The sequence below is a fragment of the Aythya ferina genome (genome assembly GCF_964211825.1).
Source record: "Aythya ferina genome assembly, chromosome: 15".
Classification (NCBI taxonomy): domain Eukaryota; kingdom Metazoa; phylum Chordata; class Aves; order Anseriformes; family Anatidae; genus Aythya; species Aythya ferina.
In genome coordinates this window covers 11,059,237-11,082,907 of record NC_140314.1, presented here as the reverse complement: position 1 = coordinate 11,082,907, position 23,671 = coordinate 11,059,237, and the positions used below count along the sequence as shown (strand labels likewise).

The 23,671-nt window shown below is 52.6% G+C and overlaps 2 protein-coding genes across 5 annotated transcripts; both read right to left on the bottom strand.

Annotated features, from left to right (window-relative positions):
- Positions 1-984: 984 nt before the first annotated feature.
- MRPL28 (mitochondrial ribosomal protein L28) lies at positions 985-6,268 on the bottom strand. Its single transcript, XM_084537096.1, has 5 exons — positions 2,899-6,268; positions 2,670-2,822; positions 2,367-2,501; positions 1,657-1,743; positions 985-1,367 (listed from the first exon to the last, which is right to left on the bottom strand). The coding sequence occupies exons 1-5, from the start codon at positions 3,187-3,189 to the stop codon at positions 1,290-1,292; spliced, it is 744 nt and encodes a 247-aa protein (XP_084393222.1). The 5' UTR covers positions 3,190-6,268; the 3' UTR covers positions 985-1,289.
- Positions 3,334-23,587, bottom strand: PGAP6 (post-GPI attachment to proteins 6). 4 transcript variants are annotated; one of them, XM_084537080.1, is made up of 13 exons: positions 22,653-23,585; positions 18,149-18,326; positions 16,274-16,481; positions 16,050-16,183; positions 15,384-15,649; positions 13,862-14,187; positions 12,986-13,079; positions 12,421-12,544; positions 11,495-11,631; positions 9,197-9,375; positions 8,542-8,688; positions 7,968-8,084; positions 3,334-7,106 (listed from the first exon to the last, which is right to left on the bottom strand). In XM_084537080.1, the coding sequence occupies exons 1-13, from the start codon at positions 23,263-23,265 to the stop codon at positions 6,810-6,812; spliced, it is 2,820 nt and encodes a 939-aa protein (XP_084393206.1). In that variant the 5' UTR covers positions 23,266-23,585; the 3' UTR covers positions 3,334-6,809. The 4 variants fall into 4 exon arrangements, with proteins under 4 accessions (XP_084393206.1, XP_084393207.1, XP_084393208.1 ...); XM_084537081.1 differs by lacking the exons at positions 3,334-7,106; positions 7,968-8,084 and adding an exon at positions 7,127-7,918 and having other exon boundaries at positions 22,653-23,586; XM_084537082.1 differs by lacking the exon at positions 3,334-7,106 and having other exon boundaries at positions 8,048-8,328; positions 22,653-23,586.
- Between the last annotated feature and the right edge of the window lie 84 nt (positions 23,588-23,671).

Here is a 23,671-nt window from a genome sequence, read left to right as displayed (position 1 = left end):
CATCTCTCCAGCCACCCCAGACAGCCCCCTCACCGAGGAGCTGTGAGGCACTGAAGGCATCAACAGGGCACCAGGATCCAGGCATGGGCCAACTGCAGCACTGCAGGCACAGAACTGTCACGTTCCAGCACAGCTATGGAGGGGGAGCTGGGACAGAGCCACCGTCTGGAGCTTTGCTCAGAGCTGCATTAAAATGCATGAGCTGTGCTAGCCCTAATGATGAGCAGAGCTGTCAATGAAGAACTCATCCCAGCTAATTATCTCTAATGAGGGCAGAGTGTCAGGGTCCCTGAGGAGCTGGGCAGCAGCTTCCCACTCAGTTCAGTTGCAGAAGAGCGAGAAGATAAGTAAATGTCATTGTGGTGGCCTAGCCAAGAAATCATTAATTAGGCAAATGTGACCTTCTGTGCAAGTTTCCTCTTAGGAACCTTGACTCCCCAGAGCTGGGACATGCAACCAGGCTGGCAACACCCATTTTTACCACCCAACTTGTCCCCTACTCCCATTTAGAGTCAGCACAGCCCCAGCGTGGCAGCCCCTGACCAGCTGCACAGCTGTGGCACACTCAGCTGCTGGCTCAGATACCCCTTGTGAGGGCTCCAACCCATTCCCAGTCTCCAAAAGCAGCAAAGAAATCTTCACAAAACACTTCAGTCACATTCACCCAAACCATCTCCCTCACTCCCAGCCCTACGAAGGCTTTATGCCTACCCAGCAATGCCCTCTGCAGCACTCTCCTAATTTTCAAGACAGAACAAATATTGGGAATTTGTGCTCCCCTGTAGTTTTACATTTCAGTGGAAAATAAGCCAGACAAGCACTGCTCGTTTCTCTCATTGTGGTTTGGGGTCACGCTTTTGGGGCACGATCATCTCTTCTCCGCACAAGAGAGCTGTGGACTGATCTAAGAAAAACCACCACTACATCTTGTGGTCTCTGCAACACACTAATGACCAGTGAGGATCAGAGTAAAGTCCACTGACATTCCTTAAAACGCACATTTAATTTTAGATCAGGATCACATGCAGTCAAGTACTGCACGGGCAGAACCACCACATCAGGTCAGTCTTACAAGAACGCTTTTCAGAGGCCACAGGACAGAAGTAATTTCCTCAGCCAACAGGCACAATTCCTCACTGAGACTAGGCTGCTTGTTAGATGTTGGTAACTGCAACACGCCCCTGGGTGTGCTCACTGTGGGGCCTCTTCTACATAAGCGTGGCTTAGGCAGAAGGCTCACTGAACCCCACAGCTCCATCTGTAGCTGGGACTTTGTGCTGAAGATTTCTTCATTGCTTCTGAAGTGCCTTTTCTTTCAGTTGGTTGACAAGTTCTTCAGCGTACACCTTGAAGAGTGGGACAGGGTCCTGAAAGAAAATGGAGGTTAAACTATTTAGACTGAACCTGGGCAGCAGCAAGCCTCACACTAAGCGACAGAAATGCCTAGACGGGGTAGGATCTGATATTACAAAGCACTTTAACCCAGCACTGTTTTGGGCACCCAGATTTAACGGGGCTCAAGTGGCTTCTCAGGGGTTTTGGAGCACTACTTCCATCGGTGATGAGTGCTCAGGATACTGAGATCAGCTGGATGCACAGCATGATGCAGCTAAGACACCTCTGTGCTCACAGGACAGCACTGCCTCAGAAACTCACCTTTTTTTCTAGGACCCTCTGTTTTTCTATTGCTTCTTCTAAACTCAAGCCAACCCATTCAGCCTCCTCTTCTGGAATCACGAATTCCTGTGACAAAAGGAGAAACAGGTGCTGTAGTCTCTCCAGGTGAGGAACATGCAAGTCCCCTCTTCACCCCACTCCCACAAACACCTTTCCTCCAGCAGGAACACTACTGCAGACAAGCCTCAAGCACTGTCCCCTTGCTCATCTCATTTCTGGCAAAGCTCCCTTCACCTTTCTCCTTTTCCCTTTTGCAAAGCGTACAGCACTGTGTGTGCTGCTCTGCCTCTCCTTCCAACACTTCTGTGGCTGATCACAGGCCACAGATGACAACCACCATCAGCTACATAAAATTAAACAATCACACTCAGGCAATAAGGGCTCCTCACTGCAGCATTGATAAAAATTCTCCCTGCTGTTGGTAGTGTCAGCTCTTACAGTGCTTGTTGTAGATTCACTACAGAAACCCAGATCTTTGTCTGCCTCACTGATGAATACAGAAAGCAGCAGCTACAGAGAGACGGGAAAAACCTAGCAAATGATGTTTAGGTCTTTTATATCCATACCCTGGATACAGGAGAATGAACTGTAGCCTGTGCTGCAAGGGGGTGAACAAGACGTTATCAGTCGAGACCAGCAGTGAACACTGCTGCGGACCCCAGAGCAGAAGCAGCAGGTCGGGCACCCACCTTGTACTTATCATAAATGGCCTCTCTTCTGGCTGGGTCATCGGGATGCAGTTTGGGATCTCTCCGTGCAAGCCGCAGCAACATCGTTCGCTTCAAATCCATCCCCAGCTTCGAGCCCAGATCTGCTTTGGGGGTCTGGCGAGAGAGAACTGACAACATGAATGTGCACCCACGGGCAAAGCCGAGAAGCCAGGAGCCTACCAGCATGCGGATAACCCCATCAAATCACCCAGACACCGCACGGGACACCCGTAACAGGGGACGACGCTCCCCGGGTGTCCCCTGACGCCTTGAGGCCCTTGCCTTGAGGATGTAGAAGTCGAAGCCGTAGGCCTGGTCGATGAGGTCGAGCGTGCGCATGGTGACGGTGACGGTGAGGGTGGCGTCCAGGATCTCGCTGTAGAGGCGCCGCTCGAACAGCTGCGGCTTCCACACCTTCGGCAGCCGTGTGGAGAGCTGCCCAAGGCCGGGGCCGGTCAGCGCCGGGGGCACCGGGCACAGGGGGGTACGGGGAGGGGGGAACCGTCCTCACCTTGTCGTTGCGGGCATAGCGGAAGCCTCGGACCCATCCCTCGCCGCCCCACAGCCCCCGGTGCGCGGCGGGCGGCAGGAAGGGCAGCACGGGCACGTCCTGCAGGCGCTGCCTCTCGCCGCTGCGCGGGTCGCGGCGGTAGCGAGCCCCCTGCGGCCGCCAGTGCACGGGGGCGGCGGGCGGCTCGTCCTCCTGCAGCGCCCGCAGGCAGTGCGCCGGCAGCCGCGAGCACAGCCCCTGGCGGAGCCGCAGCGCCGGCCACAGCCGCGGGGGGAAGCGGTGCAGCGGCATGGCCGCCCCCAGCCCCCACGGCAGCGCCAGGGGCCGCCCACCGGCGGTCGGAGCCGAGCTGCAAACGGCGGCCGGCGAGGGACACGCAGCGGCCCGCTTCGCTGTCTCCTCCCCCACAAAGTGCACAAACCCGCTTCTTAGCCGTTTATGAAACACCTCTCCCTTTATTAAGTTATAAAATCGGAAGCTTTAAAATCGGCCGTAGAAAATAATCCCGGGTGTTAACAGCGAACACGTAACCGTTCCGTTCAGACGCAGGGATTTCCTCGGATTTTACCCGAAATAATTAACACAAATTAATAATAACCGTAATACAAATTAATAATTAACGACCAACAGGAAGCCCTTCCCCCAGGCCCACAGCACGGTTCTGCGTCACGACCCAAAGCGACACAGGGGAGCGAGGGCAGAACTTCAGCGACCGGACAACGACGACGACGACGGAGGTCCAGGCGTTTCTTCACCTGAAGCTTCACAGCATTGAAAGCCATAAAGGAAAAGGCCTGATGAGGAATTATTGCTTTAAAGAGTTGAGGCAGCACCCCGGCTAGCACGGCAGCAAGGCACGGAGGCCGCAGCTGTGAAGGTGCGGCTGCTGCCCACCCACGTGCTCAGCCCACGACACGCTGAGAGGGCAAAAAGTGCCTAAAAGCAGTAAAATTGGAACTAAGGAGGGAGTGCTAAGCCCTCCACCACCAGGGGATAAAACCGAGGGTGAGATCCATGCTGCTGGCATCCCGGCCCCTGGCCGAAAGCTGTGAAACAAAATACAGGGACAGGGCAAGCGGCTGAGACCTCCTCACCACGGAGAGCTCATCTTTGTGCCCTGAGGGACAGCAGGGACGGGTCTGGGCCATCCAACAGCCCCGGGTGATGGGCAGGAACACACTGGAGAATGAGCCTGGGTGTGGGCCACTGCTGCCTGCTCGCCTTTTTTGTATATGAGTGGCAGACGGTGAAGGAGATGGGTGAGATGTGGCCTTCAGCCCCTGCAGGCTTGCATTGAAGAAAAGCTTCACTTTCACAGCATGGTGGAGGCTGAAGGCCCCCCGAGCCCATCTGCGCCGCCACCTCCACCACCTGCGATGCCCTCGCAGGGCCATCCTGAGTAGGGGACCCTGGTCTATGTCCAGGCGGCTTTGGGAGATCTCTGGGCCTGGCCCTGGGCACCGCTGAGCAGGGCCTGGCTCCACGCTCTGTGCACCCTGCCTTCAGGGATGTGCAGGCATCGGTGAGATCCCCCTGAGCCTCTTCTTCTCCAGGCTGAGCAGTCCCAGCCCTTGCAGCCCCTCCTCACAGGAGAGGTGCTCCAGTCCCTTCATCATCCCTGTGGCCCTACATTTGGCTTTTCCCAGTATGTCCAGGTCTCTCTTGTACTGGTGGGCCCAGGACTGGACACAGCACTCCAGGTGTGGCGAGGTGCAGGCCCTTGACGCACTGGCAGTACTTTCCCTGATGCAGCCAAGGGTACCATTAGTCTTCTTTGCAGCAAGGGCACATTGCTGACTCTTGTTCTACTTGGTGTCTACCAGGACTCTTAGTACCTTTTCTGCCAAGCTGCTTTCCAACTGGGTGGCATCTAGTATGTCATGCTGCCCGGGGTTATCCCTCCTCCAGTGCAAAGGCAGAGGTTGGATTAACAGGCAGATTAATTAGGCAGAGGCTAGGTTAGCTATGAGAAGAGGTTAAAGTACAGAGCTGAGGAGAATGCTGGACATTTTTCAAGGCAAAGAAATAACCCTGATTCCTATAAACTAGGAAGCATTGTTCTTCATTAATAGCTCTTTCCTTCCAAAAGGAAGAGGTCTGACTGCAGGCCAGCTCTGAGCAGCATGCACACTAGAAAGGAGCACCAAAATGCTTATGTCAGCTGTCACCTTAATGCCACATACGTAGTGTTTGCCATCATTTTGATCCCAGAGGAGGAGGATGTGCACCAATTACTGGGATCACAATTTTGTGAAAATTAGCCAGCTTGCACATAGAATTGAACCACAGGCTGTACCAAAAGCACATGATTGGATGTGGAACATTAGTGTCTCTAGCATAGGAAGGAGAGCTCTGTACTGGCCAAAGCTGTTCTTCCTTAGCCATCTGCCACAATTGGAATAACCAGGCAGGGAACCATGTATTTGAGCCCTTAACTACAAAATAAGGATGGGCAAAGACTATTTCCTGGTTGCCAGTTCTGTGTTTCTGTCCTTGCTTTCCAATGTCCAAGTGCCCTCCAGTAAGGCTAAAGCAAGACAGATGCTCCCAAGGAGACTACAACCACCTTGGGAGCCCAGGGAGATGCTCTTGGTTGGACTGGGACAGTCCCAACAGCCTCAGACCAGCTGTGGCTCCACAGCGCATCCAGCCTCAGAGCCACAACCGGTTGAGCACAGGGTTTGCACAGCACCGATGTGATGCTGTACGCAAAGCACAGGAAAGGTGCTGAGTAGGTTTGAAGCACACGTTAACAAACTTGCCGTAAGGCCATACTGTGCTCAGACTATTGCAAGACTGGGGCATGCCTTCAGGCTGGAGCTGCGCTAGGGCCCTGGATTCCAGCGCTGCCCAGGTTGATCCCAACCAAATACAGCCACAGAGTGAACTATTGCTGCCCAAAGGTGCCGGAGGTGGGGGCAGTGTTACTAACTTAACTTGCAAGTGAAATGCCACAGCACATCACCAACCTTGATGGAGTCCTGAGAGATTCTGCCACTTATGTTGGCTGGGCAGAGCTGCTGAACCCACAAAAGGAAGTCAGACAGCGAATACCTGAACACAAAGAGAGGACGGGGAATATTACAGCAGCCTAGTTCCTTCTGGATGAACCAAGAGGGACAAAGAAAAATTTAGACTAAACCCTGCACAGCTGTGAGTTTCACAGTTATCAGGTAGACGCTACTGATGCCTCTTGCACATGTTTTTTTCCACATTCCTGACAAGTCTGATCCTGAATCCAGGGCCCAAATTCAGGTCTCATTCATCATTTCCAGAAGCCAGCCTATGTAAGAGCAGCACCACCTGTTTCACAAAGAGAGGGCTCCAGACCCACATGGGAGACAGCAATCAAGGCCCCTGTGTGTGTGCTGAAATCAGCTACCTCCCTCCCCCCCTTCAGCACCAAGGGCACTCAAATGCATTTGCCTCCAGGTCAGGTACAGAAGAAATCTGTTCTTCTCTTGACAAAGCAAATTTTGATTGCAAGATGGCATGGGAAATCCCTGTCCCACAGCCCTCTGCTAAGAGAGTGAGTCCAGGAAAAAGCACAGCAGCCTGTGGCTCCAGTGCAGCATGGGCTGAGCCCAGTCCTCATGGATCGGGTAGGAGGGGAATAAGAGTTGACAATTTCCCCCAAGGCCACGGAGGAGGTGGTGGGGAGACTATTCCTCAATTTAGAACCACAAAGAGCCTGCCCCATCCCAGCAGTAAAGTGTAGGGGATCTCAAACTTGCCTTCAAAAGACAAGCTTGCTGTCTTCATGTTTAAACCCAGTCCAGCTACTGCGCTGTCCCAGCCGGTGAATGAGCACGTAACAAGATTGCCAACGTGCTACAGAGGGGCAGCCCAGGCTGGCCTGGCAAAGAGCAACCTTACCAGCCCTTCACCTCTGTGACCTGGCAACAAGCAGTTCAGGTGACAGCATAGAGCTCCTCACGGTCATTCTGGCAGATCTGATAGCGACAAGTGAGCTTCTGTGACCAAGCCCAGGGCTTCTTATGCTTGTCCCGAGGCGGAAGCAGGAAAGCTACACTGCCAGCCACCAGCACGTGCCAGATGCTGTGGGTGTAGTAATAGTTCTCATTGGTTTCCATGAATGCATATACTGAGATGGCGATGAAAGCCAAGGTGATCCCTGGTAGGAGGTAGAAAACCCAGCGCTTCCATGAGGAGGGGTAGCAGTGTCTGCGCTTTACTCCGTGGTAAACCTAGAGGTGTGAGAGCACAGAAGGGTTAAAGCAACTAGAAGCTTATGCATAAGAAACACACAGCACTGCCTGACCCAGGAACATCTGTTAAACAGTCCTCACAGCAAAAGGGTATGCCTGCTGCCTCTGTAAAACTTCAGCCTCCCCTTGTCTTGGGCCCATCCCTTGTGTGCCAGACCCCCCATACCCAGCTATGGCAAAGCCCTGCATGCAGACGGCAATGCTGATGCCACCATTCCAGGGAACAGGCAACAGCCAGCCACTCTGGTAGGACTCTCCAGCTGCTGGTGTGCACTGAAATGAGGGGAGACCTCATTAATGTACACAAATATCTGAGGGAAGGTGTTGAGAGGATGGAGCCAGTCTCTTTTCATTTGTGCCCAGTGACAGGACAAGAGGCAATGGGCACAAACTGAAGCACAGGAAGTTCTGGCTCAATATGAGGGGGCACTCTTTACTGGGAGGGTGACAGAGCACTGGGACACATTGCCCAGAGAGGATGTGCAGTCTCCGTCTCCAGAGATATTCATAACCCACCTGGGTGCCATCCTGCACAAGGTGCTCTAGGTGACCCTGCTCTGCGGGGGGGCCAGACTAGATGATCTTCAGAGGTCCCTTCCAACCCCACCCATTCTGTGAATTGGAGCTGCAGCTGCCAGACTGTGCTGAGACCCATAAGCAGGGGATTTCTCAGCTATTGGAGGGACCAAAGGCGCCTTGCCCTGCGCTCTGTCCACCAGGGTGCTTCAAGGAGATCAGCTCCCATGTGTCAGTGTTCTGGTAAGTGGGGCCTGCTCTGTCACCATCATTCTCTGGAAAGGAGCAGAGGGCAGCAGGTTCTGTCTGGCTGCCCTTACTTACCCATGCTGCAATCATGATGACGAGGGCAAAGAGGCAGGGACCCATCATGTTCCACACCCCTCTGCGGTCCAGCTGCAGGGACATGGCAATTAACAGGGTCCCCAAGACGAAAAGGACCTGGGAACGAGACACCACATCAGCAGCTCACCTGCTGCTAGAGCACAGATGGCTACGCCAAAGGCCTAAGGCAAGGAGAACTTCATCTCCTGCCTGTCCAGCCCTGCACACATGCATGACTTAGAAGCAGTACCTTTAGAAGGATAAGCCAGAGGACCCACAAATACTTCCCCTCAGTCCTTTCAGGCACAGTCCCTACAAGCATGCAGGTTCATGATCCAAGATCCTAGGATAAAACCACCCTCTGGTTTAAAAATTAGGGTGGATGACAAACAGCCTTTGTTACCAAGGTGGGCTATCCAGAGAGCAAGGCTATCTTGCAGGCTGCAGAGGAGGATCTGCTGTATGCGCTGTCTTATTAAAGTGCTGCCACAAGAGGGTGCAGCACGGCCACTTGTGTCTCGGCTGACTCAGGCCTGGCCCTGCAGTGCAGGAGCAATAAAGGTCTGACACTCACGTATTTCAGAATCTTCTTTACCCGAGACATGCACAGGATTGTCACCCAGATGGACACCACAGAGCCCAAGAAGTCACAGTACTGTAGGGTGTCGTAGTCCAGGATGCACATCACAGCAACACCTGGCTGGTCACATGCGTGGTAGAACTAGAACCAGGAACAAAACCAAAGGCTAACATGAAATCAGCAGCACCACTCAGCTTTCTGGAAAGGAGAAGCAGGAGTAATCTCAGCCCATGGTAGCCAAGATCCCTCCTGACAGCATCTCCAGGAAGCTTCACCAAACCAGCACAGTGTTACAGAAAAAAGCTGGAGAGCTGCTATCAGTCTGCACCCTCCCAGCAGCAGCTGAGGTCTCTTGGGACAGTAACCTTCAGCAGAATGCTCCAACCCCATCTCAGCTCCCAGGGGTCCCACCCCCAAATATGAGCACCTGCAGTGTGGCTGGAAGAACTCAATGAAAATAACACTCCTGTCAAACTCTGAAGGGGCAGGACATGTCCATGGAGGTGCTTGTTTGATGATCCGAGAAGCTCCTTGCGGAGCTTGAGCATGGACAGCTCCACCAGTGATTTTAGCCCAGTGCAGCAGGCAGGATCCCCTTCCTGATGCTAACAGGGAGCTGGCAGAGGACCTGACAAAAGACAATCCCTACCGTGGAGAAGAACATGGTGTAGGTGTAGACAGAGGCCTCCACCAGGTAGTAGCGATAGACAGCAACTGCTATTGCTGGCAGGAACATGAGGTTACTCAGCGTGAGCAGGAGGGTGGCCAGGTTCTGCGCACCAACTGACTGGGCCTTGGTGTCATCCGTGCAGCTCCACCCGCTCCAACCTGCGGAGCAGAGAGGCCTGTGTGGATCTCATGTGGCCCACCTGCAGCATCCAGCAGGAGCCTGGGACCCCTCAGAAGCAGCAGTAGCTCCCCAGGACTACCCCTGGGCCTCCTCTCCTTTGCTCTAGGAGGCAGCATGTTAGGAGGAGGAAGGACAAACCCACCCGCCCCCACTGGGAGCCCATCACAAGCCCAGCATCTCTGGCAGCTTATCCATTGACCTCCATTTCACCCAGGACTCACGCAGTGTTTATACTGAGCAGCTGGCTTTAATAGCTCTGCTGTTTGCAGTTGCTGGCTAATGAGCCCTGCTGCCATAGCCCTTCTTGCTGATCTGCTCCATCAGCCACGCATGCTCCTGTTCTCAGGATGCTCGCTACTCATTGCACGCTCTGCTTTGGAAAGTGGCTGGCCCATGCTACTAGGTCTTGGGGAAACCCCAGCAGAGCCCAGCAGCTGTTCCAACGACATTCCCCAGGTTATTCCCATGTGGCAGGGGCTGTTCTACACACAGCACAGGTCTGTCCAGACTGGTACTTTTCTTCTCTATAGTAACTCAACACACATGCTACTTTCTGGTGATAAATCAAATATTTGAGGCTCAAATGCTTAGGATGCTCTCTGCTGCAAGCTGGGTACAAGATACTGCAGGGGAAGAACCCTACAGATCCCAGGAACCAGGGAGGAAAGTGTTCCACAACATTAAGGAAGTCATCCTGTCCTGCCTCCTGCTCCCAGGGCAGACTGCAAAGCCAGATCAGGTTGCTCTGGGCCTTGTCCAACTGAATTTTGAAAATTCCCCAAGACAGAGACATGGATATAGTGCAAAGGTGAACAACTCTGATGGGAGAAAAATTGTTTTCTTAGCTTTAGCTGGAAGTTTCCTGGCTGCAAGCTGTGTTTATGACCTAGAGAATTTCCCAGAGAACAATGCAAAGCTCTGGGCTTGATACTGGGGTCAATTCTTAGCCTGCTGTCCAAGGACTGAGCTGACAGTCTTCTATAAACTAAGCTTTATTTATTTATTTATTATTTTTATTCAAAGTTAGAATGCCCATGCCCTCCTTTTGGGGAGAGGAGGTCAGTCACAGGGCAGCCTGGGTACATGCAGGCTCCGCAGTCAGAGCGGAGTTAAGAGTTGCACCCATCCCATTACGGTGCTGCTACAAACAAGCCCAGCAGCTCTGTCCCTTTCTCCCTGCTCTCACTGCAGAGCCCACAGGAGGCTGCGCTCTTCAGTTTATTTCTGGGTCATGAATATGCAGCTGGGGCATTTTGCTCCAAGTGATTCAGCAGAAAGCTGTCCTCATCCTGATTCCTCATTTCCCCTGGGGTGCTGTGTGCTTCCCAGGACCTGGCACCCCTTGAGGAAATTAGGATGTTGCTCTCCATTGCAGTCCTAACCTAGTAGCAGAACTGCAGCAGACAGCAAGGACATGCTGGATCAGGTCCAAAGCAGCAGTGAACCATATTTTGCCTTGTCCTTCTGCTAAAAACAGATGCAAGTATCCATCCAAGCACAGCACAGCTATCATCCTCCCTACACTAGTGACTCCTGCCCAGTCTTCTCATCTCATTATTATATTAGCATCTGACACCAATGTCCCTCCTCCAGTGGCACTTCCAAGTCTAAGGGTTGTCTTGCGTGCTTGCTCTTGAGATAGCATGAGACAAAGTATGGACAGAGACTGCCAGCCCAGCCTCACCACGTCCTGTATCAGGGCACTACATAATAAGCTGCCCTGCAAGGCACATGCTCTGATGCAGGTGCTTTCAGGCAGCCCTGCAGGTATTCAGATCTCACTGGGGATGCTCAGAAGCACCTCCCCAAGCCCTGGGGGACTCAAAGCTGGAAGTGACCTTTCAGCAGAAAGCTGTCCTCAGCCTGATTCACCATTTCCCCTGGGATGCTCTGTGCTTCCCAGAACTCCTCAGGGGAATCAGGATGCTGCCCAAAGAGGGCACCGTGGGCACAGACTGCACTTTAGGCAAGTGCTGTGACTCCAGGACATTCATAAAGCTGTGACAGACCCTCTTCCCTCTTGTCTAAACAGCAGCATGGAAAAACGTGGCCTCCCCTTGGGGAGTATGGCAAAGCCTCCTAGGAAAAGGCACTCACCAGCTTTACAGCTGCAGCCCGCATAGAGGTAGCCGTGTCTTCTCAGTAGACTGCACTGTCCATATGGCCCACAGTCATTGAAGCAGGGGGTGAGGTATGCTATGATGGTCACTTTGGCTTCTGCGGTGTTACATTCACTGCAATGAAAGCAGACTGTCTTGGTACCCTGGTCCTTCTGGGCAGCTGTGTGCCAAGGGAGCACTCTGCTCCAGGGGTCTGAAAGAGCCTGGCCTCGCTGTGTCCTACCCCCAGCCACTTTCACATACACAAATTCTCTGCTATTTTGGCACAGGGATCCTTCACACCACAGCCCACAGTGGATCTGCTTCATTGCTCCCAAGAGATAAGAGCACAGTCAACTCCCTCTCCACTCAGACTGCCAAAGCAACGTGCAGACAGGCCTCAACTCTTCCCCAGACTCCCGTAAGAGGCTCAGATACCCATGACTAGTAGTCAGGCCCAGCAGTTGCCAGCACCACTTCTTAGAGCATGTTCAGCCCCTTACGGAGATGAATCACCAGGAAGGCAAACCGCTAGACTATGAGTAGAACTGAACACATTTCAAAGCCTCCTTGAGGAAGTAACAGCAGCATTTTCATTTATAGCACAGCTCTTTCCAATTTATCACCTCAAAATACATCTGGGGAAGCTCACCCAGGCAAACTCCACCACCCATGTGCAGTCAGTGTGAGACATGCCAGCTCAGCACCAGACAAGCTGCTTGAGGGCCCACAAGAGAGCAAGGCAGCACTGCCACCCACCTCCTCCCCCTCTGTAGCCATGGCTTCACTGCTACCACATGAGATGAGCCCACGACAGAAGGCAAGACAGTGACAACAGGCATTTGCTTTTGCTTATGTTAGTCAAAGGCAACAAGGTAGAGTGCTCCAAACCAGCCTCGAAGCCACGCAACACAACAGACTCACCCCTGGCCCTTTGTGCAGATGAGCTGCAAGGAAAGGAACCAGTCGTCTGTCTGGGGGTACAGGACAATCACCATCGCTTCTGCAGAGGACGTGCTCACACTCAGAGGGTAGCCCTGGAAAAAAGCTTAAAGACAAGAAGTTGCTGTGATACACCAGGACTTGGGGAGAAGGGCCTGCACCAATTCCAAGCTGAGATCAGCTACACAAGGCAGCTGGACCAGCCTGGTTGCTTATTTAGTTCTCCAGTGCAGTGTTCGGCTTCTCTGCACACCAGCAAAGCCTTGACCATCCCCAAACCTGCCAACAAGGCTGGAAGAGAGCTGGGTGCTAACCACGCCTTCCTTTGATGGAGGCTAACTCCTGGTTCCAGACTAGCACCTGCACCCCAGCACCCCAGGGCATGTGCTGGAACTGAGTGATGAAGGCCTCAGGAGGTCTTGCACCAAAATCAGCTTCCCCAAGACAATCTACAAAGGACCCGAGTTCATCTGAGGTCATGAGGTCTAAAAGCAAAGTCCTGAGGCAGCATAGCTGAGCTGGGGGCACGTGTCAGTGGCTCTCATACCTGTACTGCACTTCTGCGTGGTATTGAGGGACAGCACCGGTGAAGCAGCACTCAGACACGCTACCACAGTGGCATTGGCCTGGCTCAGAGACGTCTGTGCAAAAAAATAAAAAATTCCACATGAGAGCACCTCAATGCACTGCACAATTTATCTCCCACACTGCCCGTGTCCTACGGGAGCAGCAGGTGATATTAACTGCTGCAGATCAAGGTCATCCACCAATTCACCAACTCTTTCTGGGCAAACCTGCATTCACCCCGCTCTGCATCGTCACTGCATTATGCCTTTGCTGAAAGGCTCAGGAAGAGAGTCTCTCAGGGAGACTGCATGGGTGGAAATGCCACCCAGCCAGGACATTTACACTAGGCCATCGCTTCAGCATGAGCACATGGTGACAGCAAACAGAGGCAGCAGGACATCAGCCCTTGGGAAGGCTCTAACTAGCCCTTGTGACAAACATCACAGTCACACTTTCAGGTAAAATGATTCCTTGGTGCCACCAAAGCGATGGGAATCAGTGACTCAGACAGAAACATCCCTGGGTTTCCCTGAAGAGCCTCCTCTCTTGGTGGCAAGGCTCTAGGTTCCCACAGAAGAGATGGAGATGCAATTATTTTCCATTTCCTCTCCTTTTCAGTGCTGCCACCACATGCCAGCAAGCTGTGGCATTTCACTTGGAACTGAAAAGCAGGACATCATGGAAGTGGCTAGAACAGGTTCAGAGGGCTTTGTGAAGAGACAATAACAACAGAAGAAAGGAAAATAGTACTGCTGGTACCTACAACCCCTGGAATTTGTTGACAAACCCACCCAGGAACAGAGGCAGAGACGAGCACTGCAAAGAGAAGACCATCACACAAATAAAGCTACTACACCTTGTTAAGCAGGAGATTCACCACAAGGGAACCCCCGCTGTCCATGCCAGTTTTCAAGTTGAGGAGAAGCAGGGTTGGGGAGATGGAGTACACGGGCACAGCAGGACCATTCAGGAGCCTGTACCGCACAGACACCACATCCAGGTCCTCCCGAACAACGGGCTGATTCTGGAGACAGAAGCTCCTCTGCTCAGATGCATTGCGTAAAGCCGTTCCTGTAGACTGAGTGGGGCTCCCTGCTATTCCTGTGCTACCTGGTCCAGAACCAGCTTGGCTCTGGTTTAGGCTGAAGTTAAGAAATGAACTGGTACTTCCCGGCCTACAGTCTGTAAAGGAAAAAAAAGGAGAGGAGTCAGAAGAACCAGGATCAGCACCTCAACCAGGCAGGGCCCCAGGAACTTCAGACTGTCAAGCGACAGCACAAACTGTGGGGGTATTTCAGCTGCTTCAGACACTTCAGTATTTATCATCTTTACAGGGGAAACTCTAACATCAGCATTCACAACGTGGGGTTCTGACAAAAGCCAGGCGAATGGTACAGTGGGTGGCAACACCCTGGAGCTGCAGAGAAGCAGCTGGCAAGCAGAGGAACAGAAGAAGGGATTACACACAACGTGCCCAGCAGCCAGGGAGTATTCACTAACCAATAACTGAGCACAACACTTAACTGCCCCATAACCACTGGCTGCATGAAAGGCTGTAGTAGTTTCCCAGACCTGGGCATACAAGGCTAGGCAAAAGAGATAAATTAACCCAATAACAGCTAAAGGCACAAACCATGAAGTCATAGTAACTGGAGCCAAATGTGACATTTGAAAACTTGCTGGAGCCTGTGTAGCTCTAATGCCGCTGGTGTTGCTGTGTGTCCCCTCTCACACTTCAGATGCCAGTGCCAGGCCCTCGAGCATAACGGATGAGGCTCTGCTTTGAGGAAATGATAGCAGAAGCCCTAGCAGAATATTTTCAAAAATATGCCTGGTTGGTGAGCTTGCAAGACTCCCAACAGCCAGACAGGGATGACTGTCATGTTACAAGTGCCTATCACAGCCACAAGGACCCCGTGACCTCCTGAGGCATGTAAAAGTGAGACATCTCCTCACAACCCAAGATCTTGCCCCAAGGAAACCTCTGTGAGATGACTTCCTGTCTGTAGCCTGCTTATGGCCAATAGTCAATGTATCAATACAGTCTAGTGCATCTACCCAAAACTATTCTCCTCACCAGAGTTTAAGCTGGTCACAGCCTTTGGAAAATACCATTGCTTCAGAGATCCTGGCACAGGCATTTCCAGAATAGGAAGGTCCAGGGAGTATTCTTCTTGGATGAATATTAGAGCCTACACTTTTGATACTAAAGCAACAACTAGATCTCAGCCCTCAAGGTTATGCCCAGCCAACCAGCATGCTGGGAAAACCTAAAACATAGGGCATCACAGCCAGCCAACCAAAGGCCTGAGAGAGACATAGCAGACACAAAGTTCTTGCTGATCCCTCCCATAGGGGTAGAGAAAATGGAAACCCACCTGTGAAAGAAGTCAGCATCTCCATGGACACACTGGCATTGGCAGTGCCAAGACTCTCCACCATGATCTGCAACCACTTTTCCCAGGGGAGTGAATCCAGGCCCAGGCTGCAGTTTACATTCCCTGTGCAGGTGATGATCTTCTGGAAGGACTGTGGCAGTGTGATTGAGCCCAGCACAACCCGCACAGAGCATGCCTTCTGCTCACTTGTAACGCAGCTTCGCAGCTCAAACCACATCCTGGCAGTGTACTTGGGAACAAAGACCCTGCAGGAGAAGCAACCAGCAACTTGCACAGCTTGTACTCTGAACACAGACCAGCCACAACCCACCACAGATTCCCACAGGCATTGTGGTAAGAACTAGGTTGCCCTGATTTGTGTTGTGAAAATCTTTCCCAGGGGAAGGGCCTCTAAGAACTACCAGATTTCTGCCTTAGACCTCTACGTCTGCCTGCAAAGAGTCAGAGAAGGGCCCTCTAGTGTGCTGCCCACAAACCTACCACCCTGATGCAGGGAGCTTGTCAAACAGACCCAGAGACCCCCAAACTCCAGGGCATAGTCCAGCCCAGCATGGAAACAACAGTGGCTTACCCTAAACAGCATCAGTGGGAAATCTGACCCCATACCTACGGCCCCAAGTGCTTCCAGCCGCTGCTCTCACTCACTTGACATGCAGAGGCTTAGCAGGTGAGACGATAGTTTGTGGCATGGCAACACCAGGCTCCAGAACAGGCATATCAGCGAGTCTAAGCACAAACATATCTGCCTGAAACATATAGGTGCAGGGAGTGGAGAAGCCCTGCAGGAAGGGAGAACAGACTGGTCAGCTGTGGCAAGAGACACCGGACAGAGTATGCTGGCTGTCCAAGATGCTCACCAGAGCTCTTACCTTCACTTCAATTCTGCCAGCAGCCTCAGGGAGATGTGCAGCAATGAACCAGTCTCCTGCAGCAGGGCTCGTAACGTTCACAAAAGTGGTGTTTTGCACTGCACTGCTCAGAGTGATGCTTATGTTGTAGGAAGGATGGACAGTCGCATTTGCAGGAAATTGAGTGCCCAGTGGATTAATTACAGGAGGGGCTCCATAGCGAAAGTGCCTGCAAGAGAAACCAGAATGCAAGTAAATCGAGGGAGGTATATACACCTGCAAGGTAAACTGGGATACAAATTCGTCAGTGGCCACCCAGGTTGGCCTGAGATCAGAGAGGCTGCAGGCTGGAAAGACGCCACATATTCAAGTGGAGCACAGAGCTATCCTTTTCATCTGGTGAGGACTGGCTGGTATTACCTTATCTTGGATTTATTTAGAGATTAGTTTAACTTGACTGCTTATTAAGACAAGGATTTACATCGTTCCATCAAGCCTGAAAGAAAATTTCCATAACACACGCTTAGGTTAAGCCCCAGTCACAAAACTACTACTTTTTTCCTTTTATAACCATCAGCAAGTTCCCCCTATAGTCAGCTAGGCTAAATTGTCAATTAAGAGCTTTCTTTTTATAGAAGAGATCTGCATGTTTCCTATTTCCTCCATTAAGGAGGGCAGACAGTCTAAAAAGACACCAAGCAAGGCCTGTGTGACTGACTTTAGAACACAAGCACCTCTGCTTTAAGATGAGTAGCTCGAAGTTTGAAATATGAGAAAAGCAGGGAGCTAAGTAATGCATGGGATATTTGGACAGCCCATTTGGCATTCAATTTGCTCCTTTTTGGGACTACTAGAGCACTACAACAGAACAATGAACAATAACAGGTCCAGCAAGCAAGCATGACAGGTTATTTGTCATTAATCTGTTCGAGCTTAGCTAAACTGATCTCCACAGTCATTTCTTAGGATATTGTTTAGCTTTTGTCTTGTCCCTCACATCCCTAAACTACTGGAAAGCCTTCTGGGATGCAGAAAACACACAGATCACCTGTTTCAGGCTGCTCAGGAGCAACAGAGCATTTATCTGTGCCCAGCACAGACTAGGTAATGTGCAAGCCAGCTGGTGCAGCAAACTTCAGTTGCTTTTGGAGTGGCTGAAACTTTAGCAAGCTGCAGCAACCCCTGTGGAGTAGGTCCTAGCCATGTAAGGTCTCTGAGAGTCCAAAGCACCTCTTGGGGAACCACCTGCCTAAGAAACTTAGTACCCTCATGAAATACAGCTCAAAGTCTCAACCTGTTTGATCTCAAATCCTCTGACAACTCAAGAACTGCTTTAAGCAATATTTATTTTGATGCCATTGAACGCTCCATCTTCACGTCTTCAAATCTTGTTTTGTTGTGTCAGCAGGATTAGGCATTCCTCTCTTATCTGTGCTCCATACACAGGCTGCATCCTTCAATATAGTGTTTCTGGTCTCTCCAGCTCCTTTGTACTGGGGAATTTGTCCACCTTCAAGCATTTTGCATCCTCTCAGGCCCTTTGCAGTTCTGCCACATCTGCACAGCACCATGCACAGGATCAACAGACACAGAAAGGTCCAGGAACACCTTTGGTTATGAACAGCAACAACAGCCTCACTGTGAAACTCTCTCCAGCATTTTTAGACATAAGATATGTTTCTTAGACATAATATGTGATAGCCCTTTGATCCACTGGTAACATGAAATGCTTCTACAGATTTAAAAAACACAGATTTAGTGTTAGTGCAACACTAAGGAATTGTCTGCTGCAACAAATTCACAGCCTCCTACAGAGAAACAACTGCATGAGCAACAAGGACAAGGGAAAGACAAGAAAGCCCACATGTGCAAGCAGTGGCACAGGGACATACATACACTGTGACCTCCATGCTGGTACACTCCGGTTCTTTCCCCCTGGACGCTTGCAGAAGCCAGCGAAGCAGCACAGTATCTTCTGGCACGTGGAAGTGGAAGACCTTGGCATTCCCATACCAGCTGTAGAAGGACAACTTCTGCGCACTCTGAGAGAAGTACTCGGAGACATACAGGGAGTCTGAAAGGGAGAGAGCAAAGCAGCTGCTGGGGTGGCTGCTGGGAGCAGGTTGCAGGGCTACAGCCACCCACAGACACACACAGGAGTTTAAAGGTAACTGGAGAGAAGCCCTTTGTGTCCTTAACCTCTCAGCCCAATTCCTCTAGATACTCGCTGATCCACTGCACTCCTCCCGAGGAATGAGATGAGATTGAGCAGCCAGAACTGCACAGATCCCTACCACAAAACTGTCCCCTACAGCCAGACAGCACCGGAGGAACCTTAACCATGCTCCACAAAACATGCTGTGAAGATGACAGAACACCTGAGACACTGAGGAGGAGGAAAAGGTCAGGAGGAAAAGATGGTGGCAAGGAAAGCACGGCAGAGCGGGCAGCAGCCCAGTCCCAGCACCTTAGGCAAACCACACACAGCAGGTGGACAGGGTAGGACGAGGCGGGTGCAGGTAGCACAGGGTGCTCTGTGCTCCACACAGGGAATTTAGCTGCAGTTTCTAGGCAAGAGCTGTCTTCATAGGTTTCTGTTGAGCACGTGGGCTGATGTTATCAGTCCTCACAGGCTCAGGACACATGCACTGTGCCACATGCTGTCCTCCTGCAACACGCAATGTGACGAAAACTTACATGCTGCAAACTGCACTTTGTTTTCAGAGATGTACCTTACAAACCCTAGAGATTTTCCTACCTGGAAGAAAGGCTGCCCAAATAGTGTTAACAGCCCTTGGGTAGGCTTGGTCATGCAAGAGGACAACAGTTTTTTAGTGAACGCATCAGAGTACTACCTATGTCTTCCATCATCCCTCTGCCCAACTATGCTTACAGATCACCCCTAGCCTGCAGATAATTTCACCTGCAAAACTGCATTGGTGTCACTGTTAGCAAGAAAACAACCAGACTACAACTCAGGGACAGAAGAAAAACATCACACGAGGGTTGGGAAGAGGGCAAAACTGTGGTGAGAGGGCAGAGACAAAGCTGTTCTGCCCACCAGAAAACAAGGTTCCTCACACTCAGCAAGGGGAGTAGAAGAACGTGCCCACACATCTCTACCAAGACCTCCCAGTTGCTCCTTTTCTATGCTAGAATTCTCTGGAGTGGGGAGAAACTTGTAGCTTTCAGATTCACATCCACCGCTTTGATCAGAAAATAAAGCAGCAAGAATTGTTCAGCCCGTCTTCATCTAATGCTGCTCGGGGTCATGTGGAAACACACAGGACCCAACCGAGTTTAAGTAAGGTGCCAGAAAAAGAGGAAGAACACTCCTCAGGCAGGAGCAGAGCCTTGGGACATACTTTGTGCCAAGAGGAAACTAATCCTAGCAGGAAATACGATTCATGCCCCAAAGCAGGACGCAAGCTAGCCTGAACACACGGCACTGCAAAGAGACAGGAATAGTAATGATGGGTTTAATTTCCTGGCAAATTACCAAGCTAAAGCCTCGAGGCAGATTGCAAACCCAACAGAAAGGAGGAAACAGGAAAGCAAGAAATACCAGCCACGCAGCTTTCACTGCTGTCAAAGCACAAGCCAATGGGAGAATTTACTCCACAAGGGAAAGGGCACGCTGGCGGAACACTGCAGGCACCTTCCTGCCCCAGCCTCACGCCACGGGGTCCTGCAGGCAGAGCCCGCACAGGGCTCCAGGCACAAAGGGAAAGGTGAGCCAGGATGGGACAGCACAAAGCCCACTTGCAGATGACAAGACAGGAATTGGCTGAGATCTGCTGTAAACCCCGCTGTATTTAAAGAACTACAGAAGAGAGAGGTCTTTAATCAGTGGCTTCTCTGCACCTAATTGCTCTCTGCATGCACACAGCGCGTTCATTTCAGTGACATCTGGGACAAGGGGAGACACAGACAGAAGGAGTGATAAGGCTGGGGTTGCCATGGCTCTGCTTAAAGGAACAGGTGGAGTAGGACAACCTGAGCAGGGATACGCTGTCCTGCTAGTGCCTGACCTTGACAGAAGCTGTTCCACCCCTGCTGGTGGCCAGGCTCTGCATGGCCAACAAGCTGCAGCCAGCACCCACCAGCAGGTCCTTGCCCTCAAAGGGCCACAGCAGCTGAAGACCTATGTGCGAGGTTTTGGGGGAGCAGAGGGCTGGCAGGCTGTAAAACTAAGAAGTCAAGCAATCAGCAGTGCTTTTTATTAAGGACCAGTCAATTACAATGCGTGAGGTCAAGCACAGCACCCAGGGAAGGTCTGCAGACCTGCTCCGCCTCAGCACAGCCTGTGACAGCTCCCAGGTTAAAACAAGAGCCACGGCTGAGCCAGCGTGACAGCAGCATGCACAAAGTCCAACCACACGTGGTTTCTCTTGGAGACAATCTATCCATGCTCCTGCTCTTAGGCTTGCTATGCTGGGCACACAAGAGCTGCACCCAGGAAATAAGATGAATTGATTCCCACTTCACCCTCAGCCTTGGGTTGACAAGGAAATGCTACACGTGGATAAAACCAAATATTAGTAGACAGAAAGACAGGTCTCCACAAGACATGGCCTCCTTCTAAAAGCAAGTTTCAAATGTATTAAGCAAAAAAACAAAAGTGGTTTTAAGAAAACAAACAAAACATAGCAGAACCACAGATGCAGAGAGGAGATGCGTTCTTTGAATTTCAAAATAAAGAACCACTTGCAACAGCTTGGATTTGCTCATCCAAAGATTATCTCATTCTACTTTTATCCATAATATGTTGGCCGTTGGTTTCAGAGCTTCCCACAAACAATGTGAGGTCCCAGTTTCAAAGCAGATGCAAGTGTCTCTGGAGTTTCAGAAGAGCCACTACTTCCAAAGGCAGCTGGCTCAACCCTGTGCAGAGCTTAGGCCAAGGAGCGGCTCTAAAGGCTCATAAAGAGTCTATGAAAATGCCTGTGTACTACACCAACAGTGGCCAGTCAAGACAAGAAATGGCTATGTGGCAGGTTTTTTTTTTTTTTTTGCCATTTATAATGTAACAGAAACCGTATTTCTTTAGTCCATGTCAAAATCCCATATTTACATGTTCCAAAAGAAGGTCACCTCACTCCTCTGGGGCAGACCTCATCTTTACCAGCTCTCAGATCTAATCCCAACGTGGCATTTCTCCCAGCCGACAGGATGACGCCAAGAAAAACCTAACAACACGCCTCAAATACAGGGTAGCTTTCCTCTGGGCTGGAAACCCAGCTAGCAGGATGCCAGAGGAGGGTGGGCCGGGGGTAAAAGGACATCTCACCTTGGCCTCATAGGCTTCCCAGAGCAGCCCACATGCTTCACAGACTATGAGGAAGTACAACATGATAATCACCACCAGCAGCTGATAACCGCAGTCAGCGCCAACTTACCTCCACAGCACGCCGAAGTATCTGAACAACCTCCCAACATTTTCCCAACACTGCAATGCCTGGTGGCATCTCCAGAGGACGGGGTATGGCCCCCAGCCAGCAGAGCCTCTGCCATACACACGATGGGAGCCCCGGGCATGCCACCACAAACAGCTGCCCACTGCTCTGCTCACTGCCAAACCCTCTTCCAGCCCACTTGGGCGCCTGCTCCTGCCCATCTGCCTCGACACAGTGGAAGTGAACTCACCTGAGAAGCAACACCACAGCTACCACCGCACACACGGTGGCAAGTTTGCCTGGGTTCAGGCCCTGATCTCCAAGGGAAAGAGATCAATCTCTTGCTGCTCCACAGCACCTGGTACAGCCAGAATGAAGCACTGCTCTGCTAGAGCACAGGGGACAATTAATAGAGCTCTTGAGCAACAAATTACTCCACAGATCGCAGCGCTGACCAGCTCAAAGCAACCTCTGGCACCAAGCTGAGGGACTTTCCTCGGGTCTGTGCTGCAGATAGAAGCTTCTGCCCACTGCAAAACAACATTTGGTTGATTTTCCTCTGGGCCCTCGACCTCCCTGCACCCTTCCCCTGTCCAGGGAAGGCAGCCCTAGGGCTTCCATGGGCCAGGCGCCATCTCCATCAGTCATGTCCCTGTCCCCATACCACACACCCCAAGCCTCCTCCTGGCCAAAGGGCCAACACAGACACCAGGGCCACCTTGGTGAGCACCGGGGACACCGCAGCATTTCTCGCCTCGGTGCCTCCGGACAAACTTTGCTTTCTCCCCACGGACACGGTGACATCCACGGGGCTGGGGACACCCCCGGTGGTCCCGGGGGGACAGAGCAGAGCAGAAGGGCACACGACAACCGCAGGGTCCCCGGGGAGGGGAGGCCTCCCCCCTCTCCTCCTCCTCCTCCTCCTCCTCCTCCTTCCCAGCCCGGGGACACCGGAGCGGACAGCGCACGGCCGAGCAATCAATCCCCCAGCCACCCGGACTCACCGGAGCCGGTGCTGTTACCGTGAGCGGCGGGGAGCCCCAGGAGCACCGGGAGCTGCAGGAGCACCGGGAGCAGCCGCAGCCCCGGGCCGGCTCCCTGCGCCATGGCCGCCCGCCTTATCCCGGCATCGCCGCCCGCCGCCGCCCGGGGCTCCGCAGCGCCATCGCCGCCGCCGCCGCCCGCTTCCGCCGCCGCCTCCCCGCCCCGCTCCGCCCCCGCCACAACCGGGGCCGGCCCCGGCGCTGCGGGGCTCTGGGAGAGGATCGGGGGAAGCCTTTGGGACCCCCGGCTCAATAGAGAGCTTCTGGGGAGCCCGGGATGCGTGTGGGGCTGGTGGGATCCGTCCCCAAGGCCTGGCAGGGTCCTGAGGGATCGCCGGGGTGGAAGCCGGGACCTGGGGACAGCAGTCATCCTGGGGACGTCGCAGAGCCCTGTCAGCACCCCGAGACCTTGGGATAACCGCAGGGAGCCCTGAGACTTCACAAGGCCCTGAGGTCCCCCTGGCACCCCAATAGCACGAGAGGTCCCCGAGAGCACCAAGAGAGTGACCTGGGATGGGCTCAGAGCCCCGTGGCCGTGTGCTGCTCCCAAAATCCCAGAGGAGTCCCAGCACATCCTGGCTTGCCAGGGGCATGCCCCGTGGCCACCAGGAGGTCTCTGGGACAGTCCCTGTGTGGGCTGGGGTCTGGTTCATCCTTACGCTGTGGCCTCCCTTCTCGTGCCCCTGTGAGGGCAGCAGCACCCCAGCCAGGCTCCACGTACGCTGTGGGGTGGTGCAGCCACCTGCCACAGGAACAGCAGCACTGGGAAAACAAAGGGCTTAAGCTCGCCATCATCCTCATCTGCAGGTGCTGGCGTGGCATGGCAAGCCCTGTGGTGATGCCTGGCTTGGTGCAGCTGGTCTTTGGTTCCCCTTCCTCCTCCTCCCTGTGCTGCATGGTGGTGGCCTTGCTGTGGGAAGCAGCACGCTTCCTTCTCTGCCACCCTGGGCAAGCCGCATCTGATCCATCGCGACTTGGTG

Coding starts and splice junctions, on each gene's coding strand:
- PGAP6 (XM_084537080.1), bottom strand. CDS start 23,265: ATGTGCTGGGACTCCTCTGGGATTTTGGGAGCAGCACACGGCCACGGG. Junction 12,545..12,985: donor CACGCAGAAGTGCAGTACAG/GTATGAGAGCCA, acceptor CTTGTCTTTAAG/CTTTTTTCCAGGGCTACCCT. Junction 9,376..11,494: donor GGGCTGCAGCTGTAAAGCTG/GTGAGTGCCTTT, acceptor TCTGCTCCGCAG/GTTGGAGCGGGTGGAGCTGC.
- MRPL28 (XM_084537096.1), bottom strand. CDS start 3,189: ATGCCGCTGCACCGCTTCCCCCCGCGGCTGTGGCCGGCGCTGCGGCTC. Junction 1,744..2,366: donor CCATTTATGATAAGTACAAG/GTGGGTGCCCGA, acceptor CTTTTGTCACAG/GAATTCGTGATTCCAGAAGA. Junction 1,368..1,656: donor AGAGGGTCCTAGAAAAAAAG/GTGAGTTTCTGA, acceptor ATTTTCTTTCAG/GACCCTGTCCCACTCTTCAA.